The sequence below is a fragment of the Penicillium diatomitis genome, assembly GCF_028827545.1.
Source record: "Penicillium diatomitis strain IBT 30728 chromosome Unknown utg000004l_segment0_segment0, whole genome shotgun sequence".
In the NCBI taxonomy this organism is placed as follows: domain Eukaryota; kingdom Fungi; phylum Ascomycota; class Eurotiomycetes; order Eurotiales; family Aspergillaceae; genus Penicillium; species Penicillium diatomitis.
Window position 1 is genome coordinate 1291334 of NW_026623176.1, and position 19797 is coordinate 1311130.

Consider the following 19797-nt stretch of genomic DNA (forward strand, 5'->3'; position numbering starts at 1 on the left):
CGATTTGACTTCTTTTTTTTTATTTTCCCACGGCACTAGTCGATAACCGATCTTCCTCACAGACTCAATTCCAAGCCTTCGGTCTAGATAGACTTGGACCTCGGGGCAAGGCAGGCTCCTCATACTGAGCTTTGTCATGCAGGTCGTTACTCCGAAGAAGAGGAGACGCTAGAAGCAGCAGTCGGGACCAAGTGGAGGAGGAAGGTGTGGATGATGTCCACTTAGTGGCCACGAGCGCGGGAATTATTGTTCTTGTTCATGTCCATGAACATGGCCAGGACAAATGGACACGCCGACAAATCGAGGTTTGACCAGGGTACGTTAGTCAGATTGGCCTGCAGTCATGCCTGAGAGGCCTGAATCTTGATTCGTGTATTCCGAAGCAGGAAGGATATGCATCGTTAAGATCAAGCACTCGGCTAAGGTGGGCTTTTGACCACTCCACGACTGCAGAAGTCATTCGTCGTGGATGAGGATGCAAAAACCACGTGCGAGCATGACAACAGATCACGTTCCATGTCGATCAGCGGATCATTGGATCTTCAGACACTTATCGATTCACATTGCAATAGTGTAGGTCAAGAATATGGCACTGTCGCGCTCACCGCAGATGATTGCAAATTGCGAATTGCACTTTGCACTTTGTACACTTGGTCGTGCAGTGCACAATCCCCATTGGAGTAGTATGGACAAATTGGACACAACAATAATAAACTTCCAGTAGTCGAGCTCCTCGGTGGCGCACGGCGCGGGGCGGATGTCTGTCCGTGAACGAATCACCTGACGACCTTCAGTCTCGTCTTGCCATCGACTTGAACATTATTCCTTCCTGCGAGTCCTGCCCAGCGACGCCCACTGCAGTAGCCTGTAGCCAACTACTGAATCCGGTTGGATTGTTCTCCTGAGTCTTGTTCGCTCGATGGAAGTGCCACCTGGAAATTTGACTTTTACGGCCGAGCGACTGCGCCTGCATCGGTCCAGTCGTCGACTCACTACTCCAGCACAGGCACAGGGGAATCGCGCCCGTTACCGACAGTGCAGGATCCACTTCGTACCTGGCAGTTCTGACTCCTCGGAGATGCCCTCGTTTTCATTTCGGTTTCATACCAAATCAAAGCTAAACTCGGCCGAGTGGGTTCGATGCGATCCTTGTGTGGAAATGATTCCCGCTTCAGACGAGGAGCGGTCCATCCGAGAACTGCACAGTGCACATGTGCTTTGCGCCCTACCGGCCTTCCCGTCTACCAGGCTCTTCTGTGAACGGGCGGAATCTATGGAGTGCGATCACTACATAAGCTGGAGTACACCTCTCGCCTATGGGCCAAAAAAGGAGTCACCTGATTCTACCTAATCATGTGTATGTCTTTGACCTGACACGTCGAAATCATGATTGGAATTATGTATAAGAGAATGTTAAAGAGCGAATATGTGTAGGTGAAGATTAGTACCGAGGCTCACGGAACCGTAGAGCTGTTTTTGACGTCGAACTCGACAGTCCGAATGATGCCGGTGGAGAGATCACCCTCTTTGCCTGTGGCATTATGGGGAGAAGTCGAAAGGATGTGTTCTTCACTGTCATTATCGGGAGCGCCCCGGAGTGTAGTGAGGGTGGTCGTATATTGGTTCGCGCCGTTGGTAGAAAAGTTGTTGCGCTCGCTCTGAGCGAGCGATCCGAGTGGATGGCCATGTTTGCGGGATCGAGATTGTTGTCCAGAGGAATAGCCAACTCCAGAAGAGAGTCCGAGCAAGCGAGGGAAGTATCTGCGTGCAAAGGGTCGAATGGCCGTCACGCAGCCGCCGAAGATGCCAAGGTTGAGTTCGATCGTGCACCACATGAGAGCGTCTGTGGTGGCCCCTTCAAGAAAGAGAGATTGTCAGCTGATTGCAGACTATGCAAATCTCTTATGAGCCATGGAGATCTGACTTACAGGTCAGGTCGGGACTGGTGAGTAGAGTGTATAAACTGCCGAGACGAATGCAACTGACGATGCCGACACTGGTAGTAGAGTCATGTCAGTTGACAGGCCTTTCTGCGACGTCATATGAACAACTGAGGAGGTGCCAAAAACTAACAAGCATCCCATCGCAAGAATCACAGCGACGGCAATTTTCTGTCGAATAGGCATTTGGAGTCGACGCAGCCAGGGACTAGAGAAAGATGGGGTCAATCAGTTATTCCCCGTTTCCCTCCCCGTACATCACTACACGCGGCTTCGGCTGCAGATGCGACATACATTGGAACAGCGACTGTCGCAAAGTCGGTAAAGATGCCCAGTCCTGCATTGGCGAAATAAAACACCGGTCTGTTCATGCATGATCCGGTTGTAATGGTCAGGTCCCATGATTTGGGGATCGGGTTGCAACTGAAGATATTGGCCATAATGCTGGCGACGCTGTACCCGCCAGCAATGAAAACGATTGTCCAGACGGCGAAGTGAAAGTTGCGACTGGGGAAGATTCGAAGATAGAAGATGAGGACGGAGATTTTGGTGAAGCCGGTCGCGGCGCAATAGATGATGGCGGCGATCACATTAAGCTACGGCATTCAAGCACAGTGTCAGCCAGTTGCTCCTCTTATTCAAAGGATGGGAGAAACCCTCGAACCTTGAGAAACTTGGGCGTCACGGATGACATCGGAACATCCCACATGTGCTTTCCCAGTCCCCAGTTAAGCACTTTTGGCAGAATTAGCATCTCCAACACGAGCCCCTCGCATGACCTTTGCAGAACTCACTGTCCAGTGTTAATGCACTGAGAATGCAAGAAAGAATCTATAAGCGCAGTGGCCTGAGGTCAGTCTTGTCCGAGACTCTGGTCCAAGGATCCTGTATCTTGCGCTCTTTTGTCGCATACGTACAAGCGCCATTATCATCAAATCTGTCGATGGTTAATCGCTGGATCGCCTCGACACAGGTCGTTCTTTGCACCGACAAGACGACTTACAATCATCCCAACGAAAGTTGCGCACCACAAAACATCGCGTCCATATCCGTACCCCAAGAGATATGAGTGCGAGAGAAAGAAAGATGCAATTGACGGCCACGAACTTGCCCCCGATATAGTCTGGATTCACAAAGTTGGACGTATGGCCCGCTGGCGGCGGCATTGCCGGAATGATTGTATTTGAAGTCATGATGGGCGACTTTGGCTAGGCACCTCTTCGGCCTGCGCTGGGGAGGAGGGACAACGTGATGGCGCGAGTCGCAATAAATGAACGTAGGGTTGGGAATGGTGAACGGGGCGGAGGCTTCAAGGGAACTTTTGTAAAGAGCTGGCTAGACCTGGATCCAGCAAGACGCCGGGGTAGAGAGTGTACTACAAGTCTTATGACAAGATAGTCGAAGGCGTGTGGATCGGATTTATTAATTTACATTCAGGTCTAGCTAGCATGATTTTTGCCTTGTGTTCAAGATGTGTTGATGTAGCGAGTAGGCTTTTCCTTTTTTTTTTTTTTTTATAATTACCTTTCCAATTATTCTGACTATTGTCTCTCATGTTTCCCTCCGTTCCACCGTGTCCGGCTTTGACTTCAAGCGGAGCCACGGCGAAAGTTTGGACAGAAAGTTGTTCTGGTTGTCGAGATGTCATAGCTGTCATGGATGAAACAGCTGTGCTGAACCGGATTATTGAAAATTGAGCGACAGCACATGAGTACAGTTGTAATTCATGTGTCCAGGACCATGCATGACCCTGCATCGACTACTGGAGTCTAAGTCGAAGATCACGGCTGGTAAAAAAGCCCAGCTCCTTCAAGCGTGATTTGATACAAGGCCATGCCCAACTGATCAGAACAATAGTCCATGTTCATCTTTCTCTATTCAGGCATGATCGTCGTCGTTTGTCCGGAACTCCACCCAGGAGCAACCTGACGAAGCAATCGAATCGCGCGAAGAACCCTACAAGAAGTGGGCTCCACATCAATCGACACCGAGCAAGTGGTTCACTGCACCAGTGCACAACTGCAGGACTGGAGGAGCGAACAGCGTACGGCCGAACACGACTTACCCCCGTCGCGCAGAAGAAGCATCGAACGAACCTAGTCCTAGTCCACGATGCTGGGCATCCTTTCAGCCGACCATTGGCAACTGAGGAAATTGGCATGGTCCGTACTGCAGCGCATCGGGACCCATGTACCATTCCCCTGGGCCTCTTTGCAGCCTGATCCCATGCACCTTTCTCCACGATTTGGGACGAAGAAAAAGCAAAAGAAAAAGAACAGTTGACGGAGGAGAAAGGAGGTGGCGAGTGGACAATACCCGGCCATGAAATCTCCGGATCATCGTCTTGACACGAAGTCCAGACGGGGACCGCACTCACCAACCTCTTCCTCTGCTACAGTTCGGCTGGAGCCAGCCCAAAAAGGAAAGGATGAATAAAGTGAGACAACGGAGCGTCGGAGTGGAGATGACAGCTGCGCTTCCATACTTTCTCAACATTCGTCGACCCTGGTGATGGGAGTGCCATTCGCTTCAGGCGCTGGGGCGAGTTCATATGAGACCCTCTTTTGATCCGGGTCTCATTCGCCGGGAGCAGTGGCAGAAAAGGATTTCTTGCGTTGGCTCCTTCACCATGTTGAAAAGTTGAGCCGGAGCGAAAAAAAGTCTCTCGCGGATCCACTTCCACCGGCCTCGACGGGGTGTTTTGTTCATGGAAAATGATACCACCACGGCGGCGCTCAAGATCACAATGATCGCAGGGAGCCCGAAAGCATCTGAGATGGCAGTTGCGAGGCTTGCCCGAGGTCGTCATGTCGACCGCCGTGTTGATCCCTCGCGATGGAGGGTGGAAGTTCGAAGAGCCAGGAGTTGTTTACGCAACGATCTTTGCCCAGGAAAGTCACGACGAAAACCTTGGTTCCCACCGGGGCGGGAAACGCGTGAGCCCGTGAATTCCTCGAGGTGTGTGTCTGATTTGCATCGTACATGTTCGTTTGTATGGTGAATCTAGTTTCTACCATTCACTCGCCGCTCACCACAGCTTAGGTAGAATCTCTCCTCGGTAGCAATCTCAAATCCTTATGTCTCTCACATCCGATCCAGCTGCTCCTACCGTAGCCGTATCTCATCAGTACACAACAACCTCGGGGACATCATTGATCGACGGGGTCAAATGCAAATCCAACCATGATGCATCATGATTGGATTGAATGCTGCCTCCGAGCAGACGCACCATGATCAGTGCATATCAGAGTGGATAAGACTGGTTGATCCTGCAGGGCCCTTGTGATCCCGGACTTGAGGACTCTCGCGTGGGTGCGGATCACGTCGGTGATGCACATTGTTTGCTTCTTCTGTTGCTGGAGCGCCTGGACCACTTCTGTTTTGAGTGCACAGTGGACACTGGACACTGGACACAAGATGAGCATGCTGTTACAATGGTGAATGGATAACCCCTATGGCCCTGCATGAGCGGAAAAATTCCCTCTACGGCTGTTGCGCCTTTTCAAACCTAAATTCGAAACTACTGTCTGCGTAGTCCCCTTAAGCGAGACTGCGTGCCAGTTTGGTCAACTTGCTTGTCAGGTAGATCACGTAATGTAAAAGATACGTCGATGGACCTGAGATGCGAAGAGTCTCCAATCGCATGGTGCATAGTTCGTCTACGTAGCGAATCATCTCAGATCTTGAATGTCATTGTTGCTCACTTGGACGTCGTCGATGTGGAAGGGCAGAATGGCTCAGAGACTCCAGACTGGACTACTCACTAGAGTCACTAGACTCACTACTATATGTGCGGAAGGTGAGAGGAAAAAGGTACACACGGTCATACACTACTACTACTATCCAGTGTATACACTGTACACTGTACACTGATACGGTAGTCTCTCATTCAGCGAGGTCTTTGTACAAGTTGACAAAAGGTGCGCTGGAACGCCAACCACGTCCTTGTCAACCTCTCCCGTCTCGCGTAGTCTCCGAATCCTCTTATAGCGCTGGAAACAAGACACATAACATAACATGATAATCCATCATCTCCAAAGGTCAATAAGAGACCCTTTTTTTCGTCTTTTTCTTTTCTCTTTTCCGAGGCAATACGCTCATCCCTCAATTCTGCCTAGATCAATGGCCATTGTCCACTCTGAGCGCCTCCCCATTGACGAGACCATCAATTGATCTACCACACGACTCGACATCTCCCCCCGGCAAGGCTCCATTTTGCCGAGACCCTATCTGCACAGAAGTCGTCAAGAACGCCTAGTGGTTTGAGCAGGTCCCCCCTGATATGTTTATGCAATTGGCTGGTGTCTATCATCGCATTTTTGCGTTGTTGCGTACCACAGTCAAGGGTGCATGTGGCAATATGGTAGCAGCTAAGCAGCATAGCGCTAGTACCATACAGAAGTCACTATGTACTATGTAGTATATACTATGTAGTCGATGACTCGATGGAGTGGTTTTCCACCCTACACCTCGTTTGCCCTCTTCCGTAATTAGTCCGTACGAGATGAAACCTCCATGTGTACACTGGTACAGTACTTGACTACCGACAAAAGTACCGCATTGTCTTGGTCGACACATAGCCCAGGCATTTGTAGAGTTTCATTTCCCGCGGATGAACACAGAACACCACTATTTGGCGGGTTTTACATCTCCCGGAGCGATCAATGCACGATGCGCAGGTGTAGATGGGGTGAATGGAATAGGGTTTCACTGAACCTTGGGGCCACCAGACGGGCCGGGGCCAACTCCCTTGATCTTTTCGCTTGGGACCCCGATCCTAGGAGAAAGTTTAAAATTGGTGGTACCTCAGCCCCCCCCCCCCCTCCCGCCGTCCACGGTCTAGGTACTTGGGCAAGGTGTGGAACTACCTAATGTTCTGTGTTAATGTGAATAGCTCCGGATGTAGTCAATGTACAAGTGCTTGTACACGCTATTCATGCGAATCCTTTCACACAGCGGTGAATCATGAGTTTTCCGAGGAGTACATGGAGGTGTTAGATAGTTGTGTACACTGTACGGTCCGACTCCGCTGCAGCCACGCATGTCAAAAGGACCATTTACCTATTTGCTCATTTTCGGGGCCATGGCGCTTCAGAGAGTCTGCGAGAGGGTCTACTACACTCTACTCTCTACTGTCAGCATCTACTATCTAAGATTTCCTATCTGTTACCTATGAGTCTTGAAAATAGCCCAAAGCGCGTACTAAGTGATCTGTTTCTGGACCTTGTACCGAGTATCGACGTCGTGCAGGTCGGTTGATAAAGGCGTCTCGGAGACGCTTACTGAATGGGAAACATACACCGCGCTGACTGGCAAACTAGCTACTGGCCTATGTACTACTAGCAGTAGCTTGTAAGCTACGTGACCAAGGAAAGTCCATTCCCCGCCGTAAGCATCTTACTCACTGCGTCAGTGCGTAGAAATTGCACCGTATCCACTGTCAGACGGGAGTCTTACAGATTCCCGTCAATATTAGAATCCTTAGTGATTTAGCGGGATGCTTGGCTCGAGGTATGGACTGACCAGTGACCACGGCCCATGTGCATAGACAAAGTATATTGTCTACAATGGTACTCGACGCACCGAGCGACAATGGAACATGACTGAATGCTTCGTGGGTGGACGGGTGCTCCGTGTTTTCACACTGTTCACACTTCACAAGTTCACAGTCGACCGCTAACGTGGCTGCCTTCGAGTAATGCCGTGCTGATTCGACTTAGTCGACCGAGGCTTATAACCAGGGACATCCCGCTTGGTAGACACCAAGAGATCATCGTCTTATCCAATGCGTCGACTACGATTCTGCTCAGATCTGAATGATGGTGCTCGGGAGCCAAGCTCAAGGCACCTTTTGACTTGGGGTCGCAAAAGCTGTGACATGGCGCTCCCCTTTGGACTTTCAGAAAAAAAAAGAAAAAGAAAAAGCAGAAGAGAAAAACTTTCAACTTTGATTAGTCTACGCGACGCGAAACTGTGCGAAACTCGAGGGTGAAACTTGCGTGTATCAAAATGACCAGGAGCATATCGGAAGACGGCCTGGGGGGTATGAAATTGGACCATCCTAATCTAGTTCTTGAGATGTTTTATGTGTCACGTCAGTGTGCCAGGCTGGTGGCAGTGTTAGACATTGAGAGGTATTCCAGAGAAGTGACAGGTTGTCACAGGTGGAAAGGAGCTGGAAGCACACTTCCGTATGTGTTTTCCCAGGTTGTGAGGAGGCTGATGGACTGGAGAAGATCATTCAAGTGGCAGCTAAGCCGAGGCAAGATGTGGACATGCCTCAAAGTGCATGACATCTTTCGAATAACCCATGGCTCGAGGGAAACAGAACTCTCACATCTGCATCTTTTCGTCCCCGTCAGCGTCGCTGGCACCGAGGGCACCACCCGGTATCCGACCCTCATTCAATTCCTTCTCCAACCGCGTGATCTCTTGTAAGCTCTTGGCTTCCCGAATCATCTTCTCCACGCGCTTGCGCTCGGCATCTGTGAGCTTCACCCGAATCGCCTTCTCTGTTTGGCCAGTCGTGGCGGCGGCATTTGATGAATCAAAGGCTCGAGACTTGATGCCCATCGTCTTGGAAGCCAGTGCAGAGGGTTGCTCGACGGTTCCGAATAGCTCCTTTGCCTTTTCCCGCTCCACATCCTTTACTTTTTGATAGTCGAGGAATCGGACAGAGGGGGCCAGCCAAATGACCCAATACCGGTAGTTCTAAAACGTATCCCTTAGCTTCTTTCCCGCGGAATGGTGATCGCCACAATGATTTAGCCAGATAGATGTCCCTACCTCTTTGCGTGTGATGGGGTTCTCCAACAGAACCAAGTGTGTGAGCTTGGGAAGAGTGCGCAGCGCTTCGACGTCCGCCAATTCCGCCAGGTTATTCGCCGTCAACACCAAATTCGTGAGGCATGGAATTGATGACCCCAGATTGGGTTGAATGTGATTGATCCGATTGCGAGCAAGAAGAAGAGTGCGGAGTCGAGGGAAGAAAGGGAAATTGCCGAGGGAGGACAGATCGTTGTCCGTAAGGTCAATTGCATCTTGATCCTGCAGGGAAGGTTTAGCATCACGTTGATTACCATGCTCATCCAAACGCCATTGGCCGGAGCTCAAGGCCGTGTAAGAAAAAAAGAAATAACACCCATGCTAAGAAACGCGCGGAGACCTCAACTCACCTTTGCGATACCCAAGTTCTCGATTGCGGGGATCTTGTGCCCTATATGTGACGCACAAAGACGATATCAATCCAGCTCTTCAAGTCAAGATGTAGAATCTGCCCTTTTCAGGTTGCAGCCAAGTTGTTGAACGCACCTCGGAGGTCCAGCTCGCGGTCTTTGAGTGGGTTGATGTATGAGAGGGAGTTCTGGATGAGCTCGACGGTCAAACGCATGGCGGCGGTTGCAGTCGCAGGACCTGAGGCCTGGGGATAGTGTCGAAGCGCGCAGGCGAAGGAAAGTAAGATTATCCCGGGAAATTCGACCAGGCTGGACTGACACGTCAATGAAGTGTGAGAGAGTGACGGATTAATTCTTTTTGGTAATTGATGTCAGTTGGCCTATCTATCGCAGTTTCTCTAGCCTCATCAACCGCAGCCCTTTCTGCCGGGCGGTCGATGATGTACGGCTGGTCCCACGTGATGTGCACATTGTCTACATCAGCTCTTCGAACCGTGTCTTAATCGAGGCTCGGCGTCCTATCTGAATAGTAGTTCGCATCGTGTCCTTCAGCTACAGCTCATCTTCCGATGCATCCCAAAAAGGTACAGCTTGCCTAATGAGCAGCGACTAGAACTCCCTTTAGCGTCATTACACATGTAAACGAACGGGCGAATGGCTCTAACCAAAGAGACATCCCCTCAAACCTCAAGAACTATCCACGGAACCTCTAGTAGGTAGTCGTAAACCGGCAAATCGCCATTAAGTAAGTGGTCATTATAATGATATGTGACAGAGGTTCTAAAGATACACTGCCATTGCTTCGAATCTCCTGGATCGAATCGCAGCCACAGGAACAAAAATACCGTACGCCAGAGCACCATGCAGCCCGAGCGAAGAATTAGAATGACAGCGCCACCATTGTGGAGTTGACAATTCTCTTCCCAGAGCAATAGAAAAGCAGGCCTGACCACCTCCTCAGGCACAACCCGCTTTCGGGGAGGAAATACATGCGAAGAGCAAGATAGATGCGGGCGCAAATGGCAAGCAAGGTCAAGGGAAGGAAATCACATGCATTCCAGATTGAACCAGTCAACACCGCGTGTAAATGCAGAGTGAACGCAGACTATGCCTCTCCACTCGAAAATGAGGTCGTCGCGAAACAGTAACGACAAGGGTTGGGATCATTGGGTTCAGACAAATCAAGCAAAACAATTCGGGTCAAACATTAGTCGTCGGCAAGGGGGGTCATGCTGGGAGATTTAGGATGATGAGATCGGGTGGGACTCGTGGCTCGCGACCGACGCCCGTTGGTAGTCGGTCCGAGAGCGATGGGCGCGAGGTGGTCGCGGCTTTCGGTTCTGACGACTAGACCAGCGCGGTCTATGGCAGTCCCTGAACCACCACTGATGCCCAGTCCGATGGTGCCTGAGGATGCGTTGTCCAGACTGTACTTCAAAGCCGGTGTATTGCTAGCACAGCCCCAACTCTGGGTTCGTTTGGTGGTCGGGCGTAGGGCAACTGAATCACCCTCTGAGGCGCGCCCAGGTTCCGTATCACTGTTATCCGAGTCGGTGCTGCCAAGTTCAAAGTCATTGGCGCCTTCTTCCATGACACGCTCGTAAACAGCCCCGTTTCGGTTGAGGAAGGGCAACATCACCCCGAGTCCCTTGCGTTTCTTCGGATGATTGGGATGAGAAGGGCCTCCTCGTCGGAGAGCGTTGTTGATCTGGAGATAGATGCGTGATCGGCGGGCGCGACCACAGAGGAAAAAGCACACGACTCCGATGAGGAAGACGAACAAAATTATTCCAGGAATTCGGCGAGGGGAGTCGCCGACGAACAAGGAATCCTGCCAGTCATCGCTGTGTAGCCCGTCTGTGCCGGGGACGAGCTCCACACTAGGATATTGGAAGTCGGGGGGGATTCCAGGACCATTGCTGCCAAACCCGACGGGCAGTGCTGCTTCCTTGACTTGCGCAGGGACCTGAGACGACGCGTAGAGGACGATCTTGCCCAAGGTCCAGCTCACTTCTGTCGAGTCGATCTTGTTGACAGCTTGGAAAGCGTCCAAGTACCCTTTGTCTTCGGTGTGAGAAAGAACCTCCTTCGTGCCATTGTGACCTGAGCTCGGGGTCTTTTCGAGGCCGACTCGAGGTATCCCGATCCCATCATGAAGCATGTTGATGATCCATGATGACTTGAAACACACCTCCTGAGCCTTTTCCATGTCCACCTTCTTCCCCCATTTCTTTTCCTGGATCCCAGTTTCGATCCAGGACCAGTCTTGTGAGCAAAAGGTATTGACCCGCTGTTGATATGTGTGAAAATCGTATGCCTTGTCCTTGTATCCCATCTCGAAGATCTCGTGAGTCGTGTGCCAATATTCACTAATTCCGATAAAATGGTTGACGTCAAAGTCGATCGCGGGAACATGTACACCGTGGAGCAGACAGGGGTGATCCGCGCAAGGGGCATCCTTGTCCAGCAGAGGGTAAGTTTGTCGCAGACACTCATCAAATTTACCCGTGCCGAGCAAGTGAGGCTCCTCTGCATCAGTCGACGACAGCTCTCGGCCATCCAGCGTTGTACGCAGCCCTTCATGCAGGCAGGGATCGGGCAGCTCCAGTGCATCGGGACCCGCCGCGGCCTGCAGGGCCTCCAAGTACCGCCGACGAGCCTCATGGACGCCAAATTCGAGCCACGAGGTCACAAAGACCCGGTGCTCTTGAATTGAGCCGTCGATATTGCGGAGACGCAACAAGATCAGATCGTTGGCGTGCTTTTCCGTCTCCGTCGCGTTCGGCGCAAAGGCGATTTGGGCGGACGCGCCACCCATGTCTAGGAATCCATATGTATGGTGACCCTTTCCATGGTCGTGCTTCTCGGGCGCATCAAAGGCGTCCATCAAGTAGTTCGTCGCAATCCATCCGTAGAGTCCTTCCGTCACACCTGGGATGACCTGAATGTGCACGCCACAGTCCGGCAGTAGGAAATCGGTGTTTGCGCGGGCGTAGCTGCAAACCTGATCCAACAGTAGCTGGCGCTCCAGGTTTCCGAGGAGTCGCATGCCGGCCGTCGCCAGCAGGAAAATTGGCGTGTCTTTGACATCTTCTTCGGGCACAATGCTCTTCGCATGATTGAGGAGGTCCTCGAGGTGCTCCGGTCCGACCGCTTCGGGTCGATCTGCGAAAGAAGAGACACCTAAGTTATCAAGGGCGCACGAGTCAGTATGGAACGTCCTCTCCAGCAGCGTGGACCCGGGACATGGGATAACCCTTCGCGGCTCTTGGTGTGGCGTACCGGGATGGATCTTCTTCACCCAGGTCTCTTTCGTTTTGATCTCTGGTAAGGACTTCAATTCCTCCTGTCCCGCCTTCTTGCGGGCGACCGCATTGCGCAACCAACGATAGACATGTACACGGGTCCCCTATGCGACCACGAGTTAGCGGAACGAACAGAACGGAAAGGATTAGGAAAAGCTCGCAATTGGGGGGTGGCCGGTGTTTCTGAACACGTACAGACGATCCCGCGTCTAGGACAACGCCGTAACGCCCTAAGAAGAGATTACCTGTTAGCTTGAGGAAGTCACACTGCGAGAATGAGGATTTGAAGGGGACACTAGGAGCTTCTGGAGAACACCTACACTTGCCCATTTGGACTCGAGACTATCCACGGGGCATGACCAGCTGGCGACCAGATAAGAGACGATCAATTGGAGAGGGACGAGAGGTAGAGAGACTCGAGAGAGACAGCGAGCGAGCGAGTGATAGGATCGCGGGCGCAGAACTCCTGAAACACGGTCCGATGGAGACCTCGGGATGCAGCAGACGGACAGTTGTAGCGAGCGACGATCGAGGGAGAGAACCGTTTAGGGACCGTGCCGAGATGCAGCACTTTGGAGAGTTGAGAGTTGACGGTTGAGGGGGGGAGATCTGAAGGGCCCCAAAAGCGAGACGGATTCGGGACTGGACTCCCGGATGGAAGAGAAACACGATAAGACCTCTGCAGCGGATAACAGAGCAGAGAGCAGAGAGGCGAGAGGCGAGAGGCGAGAACTGGCGAGTCAGAAGTGGTGGATTGCGGAGGCGTCGATGAAGGGTCTACTCAGGAGAGTGACTAGAGTCAGAGAGGACTCAGGACGCCGTCCTCCGTGTACCACAGTAGTACCGTAGTACCGCTGGGGATCCTGGGAAGTCTCAAAACGGCCGAGCGATCGGGAGGGACGCGACAGCGGGAGGCAAATACCGTACGTGACGGAGGGGGGCGAGACCCTCTGTGGGGCCAGACTGGAGGTCACTGGTTACACTCCGAGGACGAGTGGCAGATGGCACTCGGTCCGGGTTCGGTCGTGCTTGGATGCAGTGTGGCTGCGGGGCAAGGGGAAAAGGCACAATACGGTGACCATGCATGACCGGGCGGGATGTAATTTACCTTGGTGGGATTCTCCGACTGGCCGATCCGGGCCTGGAACCGCTCCATGAACCGAGTCTCTTATCGTGTGGACTGAGGGGGTCGGTACTGGTAGTACATTCATGATTCGAGAGTACTTCATACCATGGCCAGGACATGTAAGAGGTATTCGCGCGCGAGCATCACGGTAGTAGAGTGACGAAGGTAGGGAGTACTAGTAGGTACTAGTCTCTACATTTCAGAGGATGCAAAGTACACTGTTCCAACTTCCCACTCTGACAAGGCCTGCCAGAAAGTACAAGATAAGACAATAACCTTATCAGGGTACAATATGACCACCCTCTGGAGTTGATTCGATGGCAAAAATGCTCAACCTAACTATCACCCACACCTCTTAGTCTTCCGCTCAATCCACTTTGATTCTACTCCTCATCGACCATACCTACAGTCCTCTGACCTACTACTGTAAAACTGTTCATCCAGTGAGGTACCAAGTTCCAATGGATATGTCGTGTCTCTCCGCGTCTCCCGTGCCGTCATGACTTCATCAAGTCCACGACCGGCACATTCTGTATCCATCAGACCTTGACGTTGGGTCCTCGGACTTGACCGTCAAACAAGAATAGAAGTCCCTTTGGAGGGGTCGGTGCCACACTGCTGGAGAAGGAGGTAACTACTGTACCAGTGTACCTCCTTCACCTAAACACAATTGTATTCAAGCCATTGGACCTAAGTTTCCAATGTCATCCACTCAAAGGCGGTACTGGCTAGTTAATACTACCGGTGACAGCCGGTTCTTGATTTCACTGACTTGATAAAGGTTCAAGTTGATTCTTCGCCTATAGGTGTCCGCATTTTGGGGTGTGCTCAGTGTCTAGTTGTCTACCTACTCTGCTCAAATGCTTCCCGATCATCATCGGCCTTTAACCGTCCTCTGATCGACACCCGAATTAGCTTTTTAGTCCAATCCCACTTTCCCACTTTCCCCTCCAAATCCTCCACTATTGCCGACTCCCGAGTGCCTTTGACGTATGTACTGTAGGATACCCGTTGACAATCTCCACCTGCCAGTGATGGAGTGTCGATGAACAATGGGTCCCATCGCCCAGCCCTGCCGTGTCTTGCTGTCTTGGGGTCTTGGGGTCTTGGGCGTCAAGCAGATCCGAACCTCATCGGCCATCTCAATTTCCACCTTGATGATACCATCATGAACCGGTAAGGGTATGGAAGAAGCACAGTACTTCCGGGTTAGACACACTACGTTGGTGTCGCTCGTGCACGGTCGAAGACGCAACTCGTATGCTTCTTCATCTTCTTTTTCCCTTTCTTTTTCCTTTTGGACTTTTTGGACTGTCCTATGGCCTATCGCGTGTCAATCCTCGGCTGAACTTTCATGAGACAAGAATAGACCGCATCACCGCAGTCCGGGTCCAACAGCCTTGCTCCAGGCGGTACCGATAATTAAAGGTTTCAGTGGGATGTCTTCTCCCGGGGAACCCCTCTCCGCGACATTGCATCTCTGCCCCGTGGTTGCGATGAGGAGAAAGTCAAAGGGGGACGCGCGGACATGGAATCCGGATATTACTAACTTTATACAATCGACTTCCTCCCAAAGTGCCACCACCGTACATGCACACCCCCACTTCTAGACAGAGGTAGATTTGATGATGACAATATGGATAAACCAGTCCATTGACACTGTATCGACTATCGACTATCGACTATCGAGTAATCTACAGCCTACACTGACAGTACTCCCTCCAAAACCACTGCCTATCCAAATTGTCTCCAAAACTGCTGCCTATCCAAATTGTCTCCAAAACTACTGCCTATCAAAATTGTCTCCGAAGCGCTTGAGTCCTTCACCCAATCCCCCTACTGAATCAGCACACGTCAGCTGTAGTAGCTTCCCCAGCATCTCCGCGACCAGCTGGCCCAGTTATCTGGATCGAGACCGGCCACGCTTCTGCCTGCATTTGCTCCCTGCACGGTCCGGCCCCGTACAACTACAGCATCGGCGCATACCGCATACTGCCTACTTGCAGAGGATGCATCCTGATAAGTCGTGGTGGCATCACACAGAGAGTTTGGCACCGTGGTGGATGTGCATCGGATTCTGTGGATGTGACGCCGCTTGATGGTAAGCAGTCTGACCCGGCTCGGGCGGGTCTCCATATAACGATGAGGAGACAGGAGATGTCCTCGTAGCTGTTGAAGGGAAAAAAAAGAAACAAATCAGTATTGTCTATCACATCCAAATGCAGGCGGCAAGCCACACGGAGTCATAGCCGACGGCCCAGCTTAATTGAGTGGGAATTCAATTCCAGCCGCACTCCGCTCAAGGCTGGAATCTCGCAGACGCAGACCCGGACAGCGGGGATAAATGCTTCCACGGCGTTCCACTGGGACTAGTGTCATGGGATTGTCTCCATGCAGTACAGATCAGACACCAGAGATAACAGAGGTTGAGATGCAGGGTTGAGTTGAGACATGCAGTGCGCCACGAGGCTGGTGTCGGATTCGAGTGCATTGTACTGAGTGCATGTCTTGGAATGTTTGTAGGTGGGATGAAACCTATCTCACTACCTAGCGAGGGGATGGAACTTAGGTAATCGGGGTCCAATTGGAGATCGGAGAGTAGTAGAGACTAGAGATGTATCCTCTTCCAAACCTTTGCAAGTGCGAGACTTCCGGCTCTGGTAGACCAAGCCAGTACAGCGAGGTAGTGGCAAGCGTGTACCGTCCATACGAGCAAGGTACCGCGCGCTATACATCCAAGAAAGCAAGCTCAGTCACAACTGCTTTCACATATAGACGTGAGGAGATACTCCACATTTACAACGCAAATCCAACTTTCCACATACGTTGGGATCTTCTCAGGTAGCTCTGGTTCGAATGATTTTGGGCAAGGATAAGACGGATCCAGTGCCGCGGCTGACGGATGTTTCGAAATCACATAATGCTTGTGTCCAGATACGGGAGTGCCTCACATGATGCAACGTTTACCAGGTGCGTCAACATGTGATTTTCATGGTAGGTATATACAAAAGCAGGCCCGCAAAATGAAGGGGGCTTTGAACAGGGTATATAGTACAATAGAGACGATAAGCGACGAGCCAGTCGATTGCACGCATCGGGACTCATCGGGCTAATTTTCCGAAATGTCGCAGCCGCATCGGTTCAGAGAAGCCCTAAAAACAAAACAAGACTCTTACAGCTTTGAATCGGTGCCGATGGCTTTGCGACGCATCTGGCGCGAGGACACATCAGCAGGCGTAGAAACGGCCGCGTTCGAAAAGAGCTGGCGTCCAACAAAGTCGGACATGGTCAAGACGCGTGAAGAAACTGTAGCACCGTCCCGGCGGTTTTTACTGTGGACATAGTCAGCATTCACCAACGCTCAGTAGACGAAAGACACAGAGCATCTGCAACTGACCCTTCGCGACGCGATTGTGCAATCAATTCGGTAAAGTCCCAGAGGCGGCCCCGAGGAAGAACCTTTCCAGTTTCCGGATCCCGCTTTGGCGTCCACTCGGGAGCCAGCCTTATGGAAGGACCAGCACGAGATTCCTTGCTACGGGCCACCAGAATGATGCCCTCTTCTTCAAAGCGCTGGTATGAGTTCTTGAGCGTCTCTTTGTTCACGGCTTCAAAATAAGAAAGGTCGCCTTGATGATACAGCGTCTTGCCCAACTATACATGCCATTAGCATCCTGCCGAGAGCAGTGGTACTCAGTCGCAGCATCGTCGGAGTGTCTTACAAGCTGAGCACTGTCTTGCGCCTTCTTCTGGTCGATCCAGATATCCTTGGATCCATCAAGAGGAGGAGTGAGTCCCTGTAGAGACACCACTCCAAGCCACGAAGCTTCGATAAAGGGCCAGATCAAGAAGCAATAGAAGTCGAAATTCTCCCGGCCGCAAGTCCGCTCGGTATCACTCAGTTCCACAAATTGCGGCGTGTTACTATCGTCGCGGGTGATGCTAATCACATCGTCTGCCTCCAAGCTGCGTAGCGTCTTCTCCAAATTGCTCACCAGGCCCTCTGGGGGAAAGATGAACTCGCCACGGAAGAGCTACAGACTGTTAGTTCGCGAGCAGTGCACGAGTTGCCACACGACAAGACGCTCATACCTGTGAAAGGAACGAAACTTGGGCTTTGAGCGCTTCGAATGTAATCCTCTGATTGGCGGGTCCACCGCCTTGTTTGATCTTCGTGTACATTGCAACAGACACCAGCGCCTCGGTGATGAAAAGGTGAATAAGCATGTTTCGGTAAAAGGACAGCTGGAAGCGATCAACGGCATAGTATGTCGGCTCGGCGAGACCAGGGACAACTCCCACGAGCTTTGGACCCAGTACATCTAGTGCGCGATCCACCACGACCTCTGTCGGCGATCGATAGAAATGTGCAACACGGCCACCTTTTGCTCGTACTCGATCACAGAGCCAGTCCAAGCGTCTCACCAACTCACCCTTACCAACACCACGACCGCGCAATGTCAAAAGCACCGTCCCCACGAGCGCGGGCGGCATCATGACCGACACGTCATTGATCTCAGAGAGAACTCGATAGCCGAGAGTTCGCAAAATGCGACCTCGCTCGGCGTAATCAAGCTTGAGCCCATGACCGATATCAGCTAAATTTAATCGTGAAAGCTGCTGGGTCAAAAATTCCCGCAAGCTCCACGGCTGACTAAATCGGACGTCGACACGTCCTAATTTCAAAGACAAGACTGAAGATGAAGAGAGAAGATCGGCGAGGTTTTCCTTCTGTTTCGGTTGACCTAAAAGTTCGCTGATGTAAGACCTGTGCAAGAATTAGCACATCTTTCAGACGGAAAAAGTATCTGGCTTGATACGCACTCGGTCTCGATGACTTTGTCGTATTGTGTGCTGACAGGACAGATAATGGTGTCTTTGACGCGACCGGAGAGAACGCTGTCCACGATGAAATTCAAGATACCGAACTTTGGTGAAAGCAGTTTTCCTGTCCTAGATCGACCGCCTTCAATGAAGCATTCGAAATTGAAACCTTGCTGCAAGAGAGTATCAATATACGCCTGCACAACCGTCTGATAAAGTGGATCATTTCCAAAGCTACGCCGAATCCACATGGCACCTGTTCAGTAGGGTCAGTAAATCGTCACCACACCGTACAGTTGACTTGACACCTATGACGGACCTGCGTGCTGCAAAAATGGGCCCAACAAGGGAATGTTCAAATTGTCACCGGCCACGACAACCGGCAGACCCATACCGAGTCGATAACAAATAAGTTGAAGCGAAACATAGTCCACATGAGACTTGTGGCAAGGTAGAAAAACAATGGACTGATTTTGCTTGGCTGCGGTCTCTGCAACGGATCGAAGCCGCAATACTTCTTCGCTCGAAACGTGAATACCCTGATGGTATGCGCGTGTCAAAAGCTGAGTGCACAAGTAGTACGCGCCTCGGATAAATGACTTGCTTTCCATCTTGCAAATCATGTTGTCCAACATCGTATCGACGACCTCGCGAAGACCGCTCTCAAGCTCATTGCGACGGCGCGCACGCTTCTCGTCCATAGTCGCGCCTTCCTTGACTGCCAACAGCCCTTCCTTTTCCTCCACCGCAAGTCGTGTGTTGGCCAAGTCTCTCACTTTGTCCTGTAGCATTGAGCTTGAGAGAATCAGAGACTTCATCCTGTCTCCGAATCCAGAGTAGAACACCGGTTGTCCAATAACGTCATCGTATGCGCGCCATCCTGTACCTGACATGTACAAGCTAACCTCACGGAAAAAGTCGAGAGGATTCTCGCGAAATCGAGCCATATGGCGCACGAGATTCCGCTCGGTAATGGTGTCATCGCGGGCAGTGGGATTGCTAGTGAAGCCAGACGGATGAATTGTGACCTGGTTTCCAACAATCTCTAGGTCCGGAGCAGAGTGCTCGTCGCGAATGGTCGATTTTGGCTGCGGCATGTTTGGTCTTTAGGCAAAATGCGGGGGATAACGGCCTTCTAGTGGAGTTCAATCTCGTTCTTGGGACGCTGTTTGATGGGAGTTATGTCATTGAGTGAAGTGTGAGCAAGAAGAGAGGACAGCGACCTTCATCTAGACGAGAGTGTCCGCGGGCGGGACCAGGCCATAGCTCTAGATTCCCAACAAACGTAAACGATCGCCCCCCCCCCCCGGATCTTCTTACACGGGCGACGGAATCACGGGTGTAACGAATCCCCCCAGACTGCCACAGCCGAGGCGTTGGTCACGTGGGGACACTGGGCCTGTACCTTTTCTCCGCTTTGCCGCGGA

At 51.6% G+C, this 19797-nt stretch overlaps 4 protein-coding genes across 4 annotated transcripts; all 4 read right to left on the bottom strand.

The window, feature by feature from the left end:
* Nucleotides 1-1454: 1454 nt before the first annotated feature.
* On the bottom strand, nucleotides 1455-3133 carry N7539_003736 (uncharacterized protein; the record flags this gene model as incomplete). The annotated part of the gene is made up of 8 exons (XM_056933338.1): nucleotides 1455-1855; nucleotides 1929-1996; nucleotides 2074-2148; nucleotides 2235-2536; nucleotides 2605-2675; nucleotides 2735-2771; nucleotides 2858-2877; nucleotides 2944-3133. 8 exons carry the CDS (start codon nucleotides 3131-3133, stop codon nucleotides 1455-1457), a joined length of 1164 nt encoding a protein of 387 aa, XP_056790879.1.
* A 5140-nt stretch (nucleotides 3134-8273) lies between these two features.
* On the bottom strand, nucleotides 8274-9330 carry lea1 (U2 snRNP complex subunit LEA1; the record flags this gene model as incomplete). Its single annotated transcript, XM_056933339.1, has 4 exons — nucleotides 8274-8651; nucleotides 8727-8987; nucleotides 9116-9156; nucleotides 9252-9330. 4 exons carry the CDS (start codon nucleotides 9328-9330, stop codon nucleotides 8274-8276), a joined length of 759 nt encoding a protein of 252 aa, XP_056790880.1.
* A 992-nt stretch (nucleotides 9331-10322) lies between these two features.
* N7539_003738 (putative nucleoside diphosphatase (Ynd1)) lies at nucleotides 10323-12750 on the bottom strand (the record flags this gene model as incomplete). The annotated part of the gene is made up of 3 exons (XM_056933340.1): nucleotides 10323-12524; nucleotides 12616-12650; nucleotides 12741-12750. The coding sequence occupies 3 exons, from the start codon at nucleotides 12748-12750 to the stop codon at nucleotides 10323-10325; spliced, it is 2247 nt and encodes a 748-aa protein (XP_056790881.1).
* Nucleotides 12751-16718: 3968 nt separating this feature from the next.
* On the bottom strand, nucleotides 16719-19467 carry N7539_003739 (lysophospholipid acyltransferase family protein; the record flags this gene model as incomplete). Its single annotated transcript, XM_056933341.1, has 6 exons — nucleotides 16719-16878; nucleotides 16944-17200; nucleotides 17269-17580; nucleotides 17639-18314; nucleotides 18371-18626; nucleotides 18690-19467. 6 exons carry the CDS (start codon nucleotides 19465-19467, stop codon nucleotides 16719-16721), a joined length of 2439 nt encoding a protein of 812 aa, XP_056790882.1.
* Nucleotides 19468-19797: the final 330 nt, after the last annotated feature.